The following is a 13,664-nucleotide window of genomic DNA, read 5'->3' on the forward strand; positions in this document are numbered from 1 at the left end:
ATCTTGTGCACAACATATATGTCTAACCAGCATGTCATCATATGCTGGGTTCCTGGACACAGAAGCATCGAGGGTAATACGCTTGCCGACCATGTTGCTACATCCACTAAAAATCTGAGCAATTCTGCCGTAGCAATCCCTGCCACAGACTTGAAACCTTTCTTACGCAAGAAAATTAGGAGCTACTGGCAACACACATGGGACGCTGAAACCCATAATAAATTACATGTTATTAAGCCAAACCTAGGAAACTGGCCACCTATAACGAAAGTACGACATACCGAGGTTATTTTCTGTCGTCTTAGGATAGGGCACACATATGGCACTCACTCCTACTTGCTGACCAATGATGCACCTCCTGTCTGTGATAGATGGGGCGAGGCGCTGATGGTCCTTTACATCTTGTTAGAATGTCGGGAATTAGAAGATCAGAGGAAAAAGTATTTTTCCGCTGCATAGAGACAACACATTCCCGTTCACCCTGCAATGTTTCTCGGAATAGAACCGATTTTTGACAGTAAAGTAGTTTTGAGATTTTTACATGATGTTGGTAAATTGCCAGTTATGAGACCAAGGTATTCGTAGCATACCCTCTTAATAGAGGTTACTGCTGCGACATCACTTTTGTAGAGCACCTGCCTCCCACCCCTTAGGTTCAAGGACCTTGATGAGGCACTTGTGCTAATGTCATCAAGGTGTTTTTACACCATTCCTTCATAACAACACATTCATAGTCATAGCGAAAACCTGCACTCATTGCCATTATTTTAATACTGATATATTTTATGAAAGTTGCAGCGACTGATTTTAGGCCCTTTACAGCCATGCTACATCCAGCGTTCACAGCAAATATTTGCATCGCATAAACGTCTCATTGAAAACTCATCACCACGTGCCTGGCGCTCTTTGGCCATATCTGGCCCTTGCGCCATTAAACCCCATACATCATCATCATCTTCAGGTAATTATCTAACACTTCCGGGTCAATTCAATTCTTTTTTTACTCTTTTTTTGTCTTCCTTCCTTTTTTTCTTCTTTTTATTAACTATTGACTTCCACGTGTTTAGCTTTGACGTTTTCTTCGGAAGTTTCTGCTTATTTGTATTTTTTCTATTGCCCCTATGAGTTGCCTCTGTATTTACCTTGCCCCTCCGCTCTGCAATGTACCCTGAGGGTATAATAAATGAATGAATGAATAAATAAATAAATAAATAAATAAATAAATAAATAAATAAATAAATAAATAAATAAATAAATAAATAAGTACTTCTGTGCCCGCTGTGGTAGCTTTGCGGCTGTGGCATCGCTCGGGGTAATGGTTTCGATCCCGACCGCGGCAGCCGCGTTTAGGTGGGGGCGAAAAAAAAAACCGCTCGTGTGCTTAGGTGCTCGTAAAAGAACACCAGGGGGTTAACAGTAATCCGTAGTGTGCCACTATGGTGTGCCTCATAAACGGATTGTGGTTTTGGCTCGTACCAGCCCCATAATTAAATTAAAGATTAACTCTTCTAACGACGTGATATGTCATGTTAGGCAATGACAATAATAATTAGAACCTGCTCGGAGGTTAAAGACAATGGCATTATTACTAACAGCGCGAACGACCCAACAGGGGCAAAGGAGAAAGACGAAACACAAGCGCTGACTCAGGACTAAAAGTTTATTTATTGCTTACGAACACGATATAAAGGGGAAAATTCACGCATACGCACACCCGCACACCATCCATTACACTCAACCAAAGAGCGAAACAATACAGAAGACCGGTAACACAAGATAGTGGAATCCCACTATCTTGTGTTGCCGGTCTTTTGTAACTTAACGGTTAGATATATCCCCAAAACATTTTCTTTGTTGTTTATAGCGCCAGTGACGCCTGTTTGACGCACCTATCACGACATATACTGATGAGGTAGGCCTCTGAAATTTAAACAGAAAAATGAGAAGACCCGCCTCATTTCAGAGGCCTACCTCATATCGTGTTTGTTAGCAATAAGCTTTTAGTCAGCGCTCGTGTTTCGTCTTTCTTCTTTGTCCCTGTTGATTCTTTGGTGCTGTAAGTAATAATGCAGATGTACCGACTCGCCCAGACAGCTACTGTACTAAACACAATGGCGAACAACGCCTCAAGCAAACACGTATCGCTGTGTACTGAACAGAACAACAGCAGTGGTGCACATTAGATAGCGTTTAACATCAACTCAACACTCTCGTCTTGCTCAAAATGCTGAATAATTTAAACGTTCGCAGTCAGCATCCCCATTAATTGTCATCGAATAAACCAAAAGCACAGAAAGCTTCGCTAATTACGTCGATTCCCATAGTGAGTGGTACCCACATGATTTTTAAGGGCGAAGCTCCTTAGGGCGTGGGTCTGTCCTTCCTCCGATGTAGTATGTAGTCACCTGTAGTTTTATGAAGTGTTCACTAGATGGCGTAAGTCCGTAGCTCTGGTTGGCATGGAGACCGCTACGCATGTATGTATACGCATATATACATATATATGTATATGTATAGTATAACCGGAAGCCAACTTCCGTTTCCACTTCCGGTTCTGCTTCCGGTTCCAGAAGCCAGCTTCCGGCTTCCGGAGAACGCTTCCGGCGTTTTTCTCTCTCGTTCGTAGCTAGGTGCGCTGCGGTGCACAAGGGCGTTCGTTCCCGACGCGCGTTCTCTTTCTCTCGTTCCCGACGCGCGCTCTCTTTCTCGTCCGTAGCTAGGGGCGCTGCATTGCACAAGGGCGTTCGTTCCCGACGCGCGCTCTCTTTATCTCTCGTCCGTAGCTGTGGTTTACCCGAATGCTCCCCCGGTGCTTCGCCCACTCATCATCGTTCACTTCGTGGATATGCTGTGATTTTTTCCCTCTCCTCCTCCGTCTATGATGTGAATAGAGCACTCTGTTCGTAAGTGATTATACTCATGGAACTCTGCAACAAAGATAAAGATGCTTGTTATTTTTTTGTTTGGACTAAAGAATTACTACAGAACGGAAGGACATACCAGCGAATGTTTGTTAACCGTTTAAACTATTAGTTATATATCATTTGCAAATTAACTACTAAACTAATTTCTAGGGAAAATCTTGCAATTGAAGAATGCAAGCCAGTCAGTACTCTAGGCAAGTCCATACAAGTTGTGCGTTCACAGTTTCAGTGCGACCTGAGATGAGACAGAACTTGGCGATGACGTAACCCGGGTTCTGAAGAGCGGTTACGAAAATGGACGCGGCAGATCATCTTCTTCAGCCTATATTTATGTCCACTGCAGGACGAAGGCCTCTACCTGCGATCTCCAATTACCCCTGTGTTGCGCTACCTGTTTCCTATTTGCGCCTGCAAATTTCCTAACTTCATCACCCCACCTAGTTTTCCGCCGACCTCGACTGCGCTTCCCTGTTCTTGGTGTCGATTCTGTAACTCTAATGGTCCACTGGTTATCTATCCTACGCAGTACATGGCCTGCCGATCCCCATTTTTAATAGCGAAGCTTTTTTAAGACAGCCGTAATTTGTGGTGCGTATCAAGAAACTACCAAGAAAGAAAAGTAATCTGTTGCCGAGGCGGGATTCAAACCCCCGAGCCCCCGGTCCCAAGGCGGGCGTCTTAACCACTGGGCTTTACAGCCACGCTCGCAGAACATGCATTTATGCGAACCATATGATTGCGTTCGAGCGTCGTCGTCTTCGTCCACAGGTGGCGCGTTCGTACGCTCGTGCGCTGCGAGGTGAAGAGGTTTTGCGCGCTATGAGAGCGAGAGAGAGAGAGAGAGAGAGAGAGAGACGCATTCACAGAGCAGGTCTCCTGAACGCGGTGTCGGCACTGGAACGTGGCGTCAATGTTGCAAGCTGCGCTAAGCCGCGCGCAGTGACAGCTGCAAGTCAGAGACGCGCGAAAAGAAATTACCATCATCATAAGCAATAAGATGAAAAGTTCCCGCGCACTTCCGGAAAATGCTGGGCTACGATCTCCCAGCTTCGCTGTTTCAAGCGTTGCGCGGCCGAGTGCAAGGTTAAGCGCTTTTTACTCTTAATGTCAACTAGAATATCGGCTAACTCCGTTTGCTCTCTGATCCACACGGCTCTCTTCCTGTCTCTTAACGTTAGGCCTAACATTTTTCGTTCCATCGCTCTTTGTGTGGTCCTTAACTTGTTCTCGAACTTCTTTCTTAACCTCGAATTTCTGCCCCATATGTTAGCACCGGTAGAATGCAATGATTGTACACTTTTTTTTTCAATGACAGTGATAAGCTCCCAGTCAGGATTTGGCAATGCCTGCCGTATGCACTCTAACCCAATTTTAATATTCTGTAAATTTCTTTCTCGTGATCAGGGTCCCCTGTGAGTAATTGACTTAGATAAACGTACTCCTTTATAAACTCTGGAGGTTGACTGGCGATCCTGAATTCTTGTTCCCTTGCCAGGCTATTGAACATTATGTTTGTCTTCTGCATATTAATCTTCAACCCCACTCTTACACTCTTTCGGTTAAGGTCCTCAATCATTTGTTGTAATTTGTCCCCATTGTTGCTGAATAGGACAATGTCATCTGCAAACCGAAGGTTGACGTGGCACATAAGCGCGGGCTTGTGTGAGAGTTGGGGCGCTGTTGGAGATCCGCGCATTGCAGCATGACCGCATTCTGCTCATGCGAAAGCGTTTACACCGCTGCCATCACGTACCGGTTCTCTCGCTGTTGCGGAGGGTGGAATAGATGACCCGATGCTTGCACTTCGCGGCATCGCTAATGCGCGTTGTCTTCCGCAGTTTCTGTTAAACTGGAGAATACAATGCTGTAGTGCAATGTACTTTTGCAAATAAGACAATACAGACAGTACAATAAAATACAATACAAATAAGACAATTTGAACCACATATTTATGCTGACAAAATTCTTTGTTCTTATTTTCTTTTAGAGGGTGCTGTCTGGCACGGAAAACGTAAACAAGTCATTCCTGTATACCATGATGAAGAATTGGATTGGCAATGGGCTTCTTACAAGGTAGGATGCGACTGCGGTTTGTTTTATCACTTCGGTTTATGCGAAGCTTTCTATGTCTCGTTAACCACGTTGCTGAAGAGCCATGAAAATCACTTTACGAGTACTTGGCACGTAATAGGTTCAACACTAGTGAGGTAAAGTCGTTCACGAGCTAAAAAAAACGGGCCCGATCGCGCTGCAGAACATGTTTACCAACAGTCAGCGAACTCGATGCTTAACTTCATATTTACCGTTTTTCACTGTTACGTAACACAGCAATAGCAGCGATTTCACACAGTGCGACGGCAGCAAAGTTGAGCGAAAATGTTGCCCAACAATTGTAGGCGATCTTGTTCATGGTGTTGCAAGACACACTTTGTGGTTCACACCGTGGCTTTTGAGGTCGAATCCTCGCGGTGCTTACCAAAAAGTCGTAGTTGCCATTTTATCTTCCCAATTTCTTTCATTCTAGTGCGTGTGATGCCTTCTATTACTTGGCAAAACGCAACTGCGACCTTCCAGGCTTCAGGACATGCTCTGCGATATTTACAATGCGTGTCGGTGTGTCGCCACACTTGATAAAAGGCGTAATAACACACGTATCACGAGCAGGAGACATCCGTTTGACAGGAATGGGACCTGCAATCCACAAATTCGTTCGCTCTTTTATTACCATAGCAATTATATGGGCAGTTTAACCGGATTTATGCCGTCGGCGTCGCCGTCGCCGTCGTCGTCGCCGTGAGGTTCCCTATAGATAAAATCTTCGCCGCGCGCCGTATGCCCGAGCGGAAGCGTGCGGGGACGCGCGCTATCACGGAGAGTGAACGCACTCATCTCCCACGCGCAACCAAGGAAGCAGGAAGCCAGCGCCGGAGGGAGCGGGGGGGGGGGGGGGGGGCGCACTTCTACTCTGCCAACAACCGCGCTCGTCGCTCGTCCGCACCGTTCTTATCTCCACACGGCTCTGACCTTTATGCGCCGTGCATTCGCCGCTCAGTTTCCGTTGAAGCGATAGACCGCACGTACCTTCGCCCGCTGCGGCGTATGCGCTTGGTGCCAGCGTTTTGACAGTCGTTGTTTGCAGTCGTTCAGTGTGATCTATTCATGTTTGTTTGTGCGCGCTCACACCACGCTTGTTTATTCAGTTAGTAATAGTCGGGCCACATTTTCCAACGCGCGCTACACATGCAATGCTGCCCGGGTCGGCAGTGCAGCGCTACAGGTGTGTCCCTTCGCACGTGCTGCCCACGGGAAGCGCTTCTCATCAACACCACCGTTTCACACGCGCCTTCTCGTGGTCATCGAGTCTCTCTTCATGTCGGTTTAATTACGCCGCAGCACACCTGCTTACTTAATCAGCTCATGTTTACTACAATTCATATTGCTACCAAAGCCGCTCACCTTACTTCGTATGACATTGCTGTGTTGCTATCGCATTCATTGCTTCGCCCTTAGGGCGAAACTGTGACATTTTTTGTATTCTTTTAACAGTGGAGCTGTTTAACCTTTTCGTTTCCCCGCGTAGCGTTCGCAAAAACTCGCCTAGCGACGACGTCACTGCGTCCTCCGCTAAGTATGTTTTCTCAGATTCTAAAACCGCAATCAGTAATTATGCCAATTGCAAAAACCACTCCCCGGCTGCTAAAATGCTGGAATCAACTCCCCCTCCTAATCGCCTTATCACCCTCCTTTGGGTCCCTGCACACAGCAAACACCCAGGCCCGAGCACTCGTCAACCGGGCTGAGAGCGACCCGTCTTCGTCTCGAAGTGCGAGAGATCGACTACGTTTGCCAAAAAGTAGTTGGCGCTTGTCCAGTAGATGATTACCAACTTTTGTATATCGTTATAGCGTGGCAATAGGCAGTTTCAGAAATGGCGTTCGCATGCAGCTTTGCGTGCCCAAAACGCCAACTCCTTTGTACGCATTTGACATTTATATACAATTCATATTTATTTATTTATTTATTTATTTATTTATATAAATACCTACAGCGCCCTCTAGGGCATTATTGTAGGGAAGAACATCATAAATAACAAGAGACATATACCATAAGTTAGGCAAATGATAAAGCATATAAAGCATCTGATATACCTATGCACTATGGGAGTAAAGAGCAAAAAAAAAAACTAATATACAAAGATGAACAAGCATGTGACGCACGCACAAAATAAGAACATCTCAATATAGTGATCTGGGTTAACATCGTTGGGAATAATCAACAAAAGGAATAAAACATACAAGGACAAGCAAAATTGCACTCATATTAACACGTCGTTCTGTATCGCCGTTAGAAATTATCTAGAAGGGGCAGTAGCAATTTGCGCAGGTAGACCTTTCCAGTCATACAGTTCGTGGAAAAAAAGGTACATTTGAATGCGTTATTCGGTAACTGTATTCGCGTGCCTTTAGTGGGTGATCAGTGCGGGCGGAAATGTAGCTGGGCTCCTTTATGTATTTCTATTTTGAATGCCAGTGTTATTGTTTAGAACATTATAAAAGAAAGAGAGTCTGACATATTTTCGCCTGTTTTCATGTAACGGCCATCCCAACTTTCATACGCGGCCCAAGCGTACTCGAGTATAGGATGAACACTCGAAATATATAAAGACTCCTTTAGCTTATGCTTAAAGTTACGTCGGAGGAAGTTTAATGTGCGCGGCTGGCTTTCGCGGTGATATAATTAACGTTATAAACATATATTTATAAATATCCATGATAAAGCAGTGGAAAAAAATACCTATACTTATAAGTTGAGACAGCAGATATTTCTGTGCCACAAAGGAAGTATTCTGCTTGAAGGAATTGTTTCTTTTTCGTAAACCGGACCAAATTACATTTCGAGAGATTCAGCGCCATATTCATTTTTGGCACCAAGAGTACACGGAGTTGAGTTCATGCTTCCATGATAAATCAGTGGAAGAAATGACTCCAAAGAACTTATAAGTTGAGATCATGCATCTGCTTGGCGCGGTAGACACAGCGGTCAGTCAGCGTAAAGTCGAACGGTACTTGAAATGTAGTTACTAAGGTCATTTATAAATATCAAAAAAAGAAGAGAGCCTTGAACCGACCCTTGCGGAACACCAGAGGCTACATACACCCACACTTACTGAACTGATACCATCACAAACTACACCATCAAACTACCATCACACAATCACAAACTACCTTCACAAACGCACTGCTTTCTTTCCATGAGATACGCTTCAATCCAGGTTAAGAGTGTAGTAGGAATATTTAAAAGTTAAAGGTTCTGCAGTAATAGGTCGTGAGCCAACTAAATCGAAGGCCTTTCGAAAATCTCGAAACATGAAATCTACCCGACCGGCAGAGTTTAAGGAAGCGGAAATGTAATGGGTAAATTCTACAAGCTGTGTTTCACATGAGAAACCTGACCTAAATCCATGTTGTGCTGAACAGAAAAAAAATTATTGTTTTGTAGATGGCTGATTAACTGAGTATAAATGACGTGTTTTAGTGTTTTGCACTGACATGCTCGTCAAATATATAGGCCAATAGTTGCATGTTTTACTTCTATTATCACTCTTGTGTATGGGAACAACAATGGCACTTTTTCAGTCATGAGGAGGTTCAGCAATCTCTACAGATTTCTGAAACCGCACAACTAGATAGGAGGCAACCGAAGCAGCACAATTTTTCAGAATGTAATCTGAAATGTTGTCGGGCCCCGAAGCAGATGTAAGTTTAACTTTCTGCAATAACAGCATGATTCCCCGTTCAGAAAGTTCTATATCATCCATTCATGTCAGGTTGCTTGAAATTTTGAAGGGGGCGTGTTTTGTTTACTAAATGGAAAACACCGATCGGAAATAGAGATTGAAACAGTTCGCTTTTCCCCGTGAATCCTTGCCGTAATCAACTCCATCTAGTATTTCAGGTAAAGTGGCACCGGTGTTTCTGTTGCTTTTAACATATTTCCAGACTTTCTTCGGGTTTGTCTTTATTCTCTGCCCAAGTGTGCTAAGTAGGCCCTTTTTGCTTTGCGTATTTCCTTGGGTAGGTTTTTGTTTAGTTTTGTCATCTCGGAGTACAGATTTAGTGCCGGCGAATCACAGCATCTCCGAAATAGGATTTTCCGCCGGTTGACCATTGCTCGCAGCTGCCTATTCATCCAACGCTTATCGTCACGACGCTTTGCTGAAATGAAGCGGGACTGGATGAACGCGTGTGTCAGAGATAAAATTTTTGTTTTAAACAACTTCCAGAAGGAATCCACATTCACAGACGGTCCGTGTGAAATAAACTCGGGAAACAACGCATCAAGTTCCCATGATAACGACACATAATCCCCTTTTTCGTAAAAATATAGTTTGCGGGATTGCGTGTGCTGCCGCTTCATAACATTATAAGATAATTTTGCTAGAACTATATCTGGGTCGCTTATACCTGGCAGCGTAATTACAGAGGACACTAAGCTGGGGTCAATGCAAAAAATATGTCTAGCACAAGTTAGCGCTCGTAGCGCCGAGTCTCGTATAGGGGTTTTAATAAACTGGAATAATGAATGCGCATTGATCATTTCACGGAACGCGGTATATAGAAGGGATGAAGTGCAAATTACTGGTTGGTAAGAAGACCATTCGACGCTAGGCATATTAAAGTCTCCGGTAAGGATAATGTATGTTGCGTGTAAAGTTAATAATGTGTTGCTAAGTTGAAAAAAATATGCTGGACTGGTAGAACCAGGAGGCCTATAAAAAGAACCAACTGCTAATGAGGTACCATCACCCAGATGTACCCTGCACAAGACAGATTCACAGGAATCGCCATCTACGTTAACCGACACGCTTTTCAAACTGCTATGAACAAGGATGAATACACCACCACGATGCGCATTGCGATCCTTCCGGTATGTGGTATAGGATGAAGAAAATATTTCACTATTGGTCATGTGCTGTCCAGCCATGACTCTGCTCCAATTACCACATGTGCATTTGTCATTTCTAAGAGCGAGAGAAACTGATCAGTGTTGTTTTTAAAACTGCGACAATTAATGACAACGCAAACAAGGTCACTTTCAGTAACAGCTCGTGGGTTCGAGGCACGCTTTAGTGGAGGGCTCCTGATTAATTTTTAAGAGTTATCTGAAGGGCATGGTGATGGCAATTCGTCTACGCATGTGATACAGTCTGTTTCAGTGTTGTACATGAAAGTTTTTTTCTTTTTATCCAAGTGTAGTTTATTAAAGCGCAGTTTCAGTTTTCCTCCGCACTCTTTAGCAAACTGTATAAGCTTTTTTTCTTTGTTCCCAGGACATTGGGCGAGTAGTCCTCGCTAATTGCCCAGTCTGTGTTCTTTAGTTTTTCGGCATTTGAAAGGATTCCGTTGTTATCCTTAAAATACACGAATTTTACAATCAGGGGCTTCTTGTTGTTTGGCGCATATCTGCCTAGTCTGTGCGCTCTTTCAATGGTCGCAGACTCAACAGATATACTTAACTTCTCAGAACAAAAAGAGATAATGTTTCTCTCAGACTCTTCCATGATTCGTTTACGTTGTGACGGATGCCGTAGAAAATTAAGTTGTTTCTACCTGACTGGTGCTCCAAGTCATCGTGTGATGACTTAGTGACGTGCACGCGGCAGCAAGTTTTTCGGAACTTATGCACAATCGTTCTACTTCATGCATCAGCGGGAGCACCAATCACACATTATCTTCAACGAGCTTGACTTTGTTGGTAAGTTTTGTTAGCTTTTCTTCGAGCGTCTTTTGTTCAAGCCGAATGGAACGTAGTTCTTCCAGTATCACGGACTGCTGCTGCTGTATCGTTGGTATTTTCATAATAGTATCGAACATCTGCTTTTCCTGTTCACGAGACAAAGGCCCCGGGTTTATTTCTACGTCTCCCGCAAGCAAAAGAAATCTCAGAAAAAAATGTTTGTATCCTGAAAAGATCGTGGTCACATCGTATAGAAGGCGTAAAAACATGCACACGGCCAAGTTGGGATCTGACGCCGCCTTCCTAAACGGTTTGCCATTGACAGAAAGGTAAAAGTAACAAACCTGAAGAAGAACATGACATAAGCGTCCAGCTGCAATGTCGGCGCCAGATCCCGGAGTGGGTGAGTGCAACAGCTGCTTATGAACGTCACGCATGTGCAGAGGGTCCCAGGGTTGCCAGTCGACGAAGCGCTGTAAAGTCCAGCGGAGAAGTGTCGCTTGAAAAAGCCAGGCCAGCAAGACAGACTCGCTCAGTAGACGCGACACCATTCAGTGCCAGGCACGTTGACATCGCGGCAGCATCGAGAACTGCCATCATTTGCAGCACCTGAAGAAGAACATGATGTAAGCGTCCAGCTGTCATGTCGGCGCCAGATTCTTTTGTATGCCTGGGCGATGGCGCTCCCTAATTTGTTTGTGTCCCCTATTTCTAGAACTTGCTGAGCACGAGGTCGAGGCATCGAATCCCGGCCGCGGCGGCCGCATTTAGATGGAGGCGAAATGTAAAAACGCCCGTGTGCTTGTGTTGTAGTGCACGTTAAAGAACCCCAGGCAGTCAAAATTAATCCAAAGCACTCCGCTATGGCGTGCCTCATAATCTGGACTGATTTTGGCACGTTAAACACAAGAAATAAGTATTTCTAGAACTGCCTAATGTCGCCGATAGCACAATTCCCTACAGCCGCTTTTATTACAGCACAAAGAAGACGTGCCGAATCGATGCTATCAGATTCAAGTGGCAGTTAGGGCAAGGCGAGTGGGTCCTGTTGCGAAATGTGAACTAAATGGGACATTTGATAGATTCAGGACTGAAGCTTGTCGTACGGGCCTATGGGACTTGACTACAGGTAAAAATCTCGCCTATCTTATTATGAGACTACCTACATCTGGCCATAGGCAATCTCGCGGGGTGCGCTTTCTAGCACAAGTGTTTTCCTGACATCTTCGACCAAAATCTATTTATCTACAAACAGGGCTCATCTGTCGCTGTTTTTGAAGCTCCTTGTGCATTAACATCCTCTAAAAGACAATGGAGAACATTTTTTTAATTACAGAAAGTTTGAAGAGTGCATGCCTGTGTCACTTACCAGTAATAATAATGAAGAAATTGGTTTTATTCTTTCTTCAGCTCTACAGATATCATGAAACAAATCTTAGTTCCTAATACAATCAGCTAAAGGTGACTCATCTCAACCTTTGCTGGAATACTCAGTACACACTAGTTAATCGAAGCCAGAAAGCTACTTGGGAAAACGTCCACATGATCAGAGTCCACAAAGTACAAAAGACTATAAATTTATTGCGGCAACCTTCAAACTTCTCTTAAAGACCAGAAAGATGTGTACGACGAAAACATTTTGATTATCTCTTTAAATCCAAAAGCCTACGTGCTGTATTTATTAATCTTTGTTTTCGACATACAATCCTCATGACAGTGAATGTAGACTCCATAGGGTATACATCAGACGAAATGCAAGAATTCTCAAAGCTGAAGAATCGGAAAAGCCGGTTCAAAACACTCTTACAGACTTGTGTTTTTACGGCAGATTTCTCGCAGTGCAGAGATGTTTCGTCTTCAAAATTAACATGACCTGTTCATTTTACAGGGTGTTAGAAATACTTGCATACGTCTAAAATTTTGTATCACATTTGGAACGCAATGTCCACTACAGCCAGTACGAGTAATTGGTCAGAAGAAAGCAAGAAATAAGAGAATAATGAATTCCCGCATGTGTTGGCCTCTTTGTGACTAGCTGTTGGAGCCCATCTTAAGCTGCAAGTGTGAAACCGTTTCTGCGGCATAAACGACAACGCTATCTGAGCCGATCAAGCCCTGTGTCATTCGAGTAACGTTAACGTGCATCCCAAAGAACGACGCTCGACGGACACTGCAAGACAGCTTAGCGTATGACTATTATTTCTTTGTACGTAAGTGTGATCAAGTAAATCTTAGTCCTGGTTGTGTGGGTGGACGCACCTCGCTCATGAAAGCAAATAAGAGGGACACGTAAATATTGCCATTCGTATTGGCTGTTTTTGCCACTGGCTGCGCACCTACAACATTATCGCCACTATCAAGCTACACGACCTTCCACACGATAAGGTTGGTGTACTGCAACCGTGAACTTTGTCAACTCTCTATATCACCCTTTGTAGCTTCGTGCTGCAAGACCATGCCAATGTTTCCCATGATGATGATAACGATGGCGATTCATTGGCATCGCCATTGAAACTGGGCGGTGACAAATAGTCATCTAGCCTGCTTGAGTTATGCTATGCATGCTTTTCATTTTAGAATTTCTGTATTCAATCTGCACCATTTGTCCATTACGCATGTAAGATAAGGCATATTCTAAATGACTGTTTTTCAGTCGTCTTTCTATGCCCTAACATAAAGCACGAACAACAATGGAGACTGAGGACATCCTTGCTTCAGTCCTTGGAGAATTCCCACCACTTGATTACATTTTCGTCCTTCCCATACAATTTGTAATCGGTTGCCTCCATATATCTCCCTCGCGACTCCACGAAATCGTTATATATGCCTTCATGCTTGAGTATATCCCATCACGACTCTCTGTCTTACCTGCCGCGGTGGCTCAGTCAGCTGAGGCATTGCGCTGCTGAGCACGAGATCGCGGGATTGAATACCGGCCTAGGCGGCAGCATTTCCATGGAGGCGGAATGCAAAAACGCCCGTGTGCTTGCGTTTTAGTGAACG

General features: G+C 44.2%; 1 protein-coding gene across 1 annotated transcript in view; it reads left to right on the forward strand.

Annotated features, from left to right (window-relative positions):
* The window catches only part of LOC119464912 (cytochrome P450 4V2-like), a 240,576-nt gene that overhangs the window by 113,954 nt on the left and 112,958 nt on the right, over positions 1 to 13,664 (forward strand). The window contains exon 3 of the mRNA XM_049655595.1: positions 4,912 to 4,997. Coding sequence (XP_049511552.1) covers positions 4,912 to 4,997 — 86 coding nt within the window. The remainder of the gene's footprint in view (positions 1 to 4,911; positions 4,998 to 13,664) is intronic.

This window comes from Dermacentor silvarum, chromosome 9 (assembly GCF_013339745.2).
Source record: "Dermacentor silvarum isolate Dsil-2018 chromosome 9, BIME_Dsil_1.4, whole genome shotgun sequence".
In the NCBI taxonomy this organism is placed as follows: Eukaryota; Metazoa; Arthropoda; class Arachnida; order Ixodida; family Ixodidae; genus Dermacentor; species Dermacentor silvarum.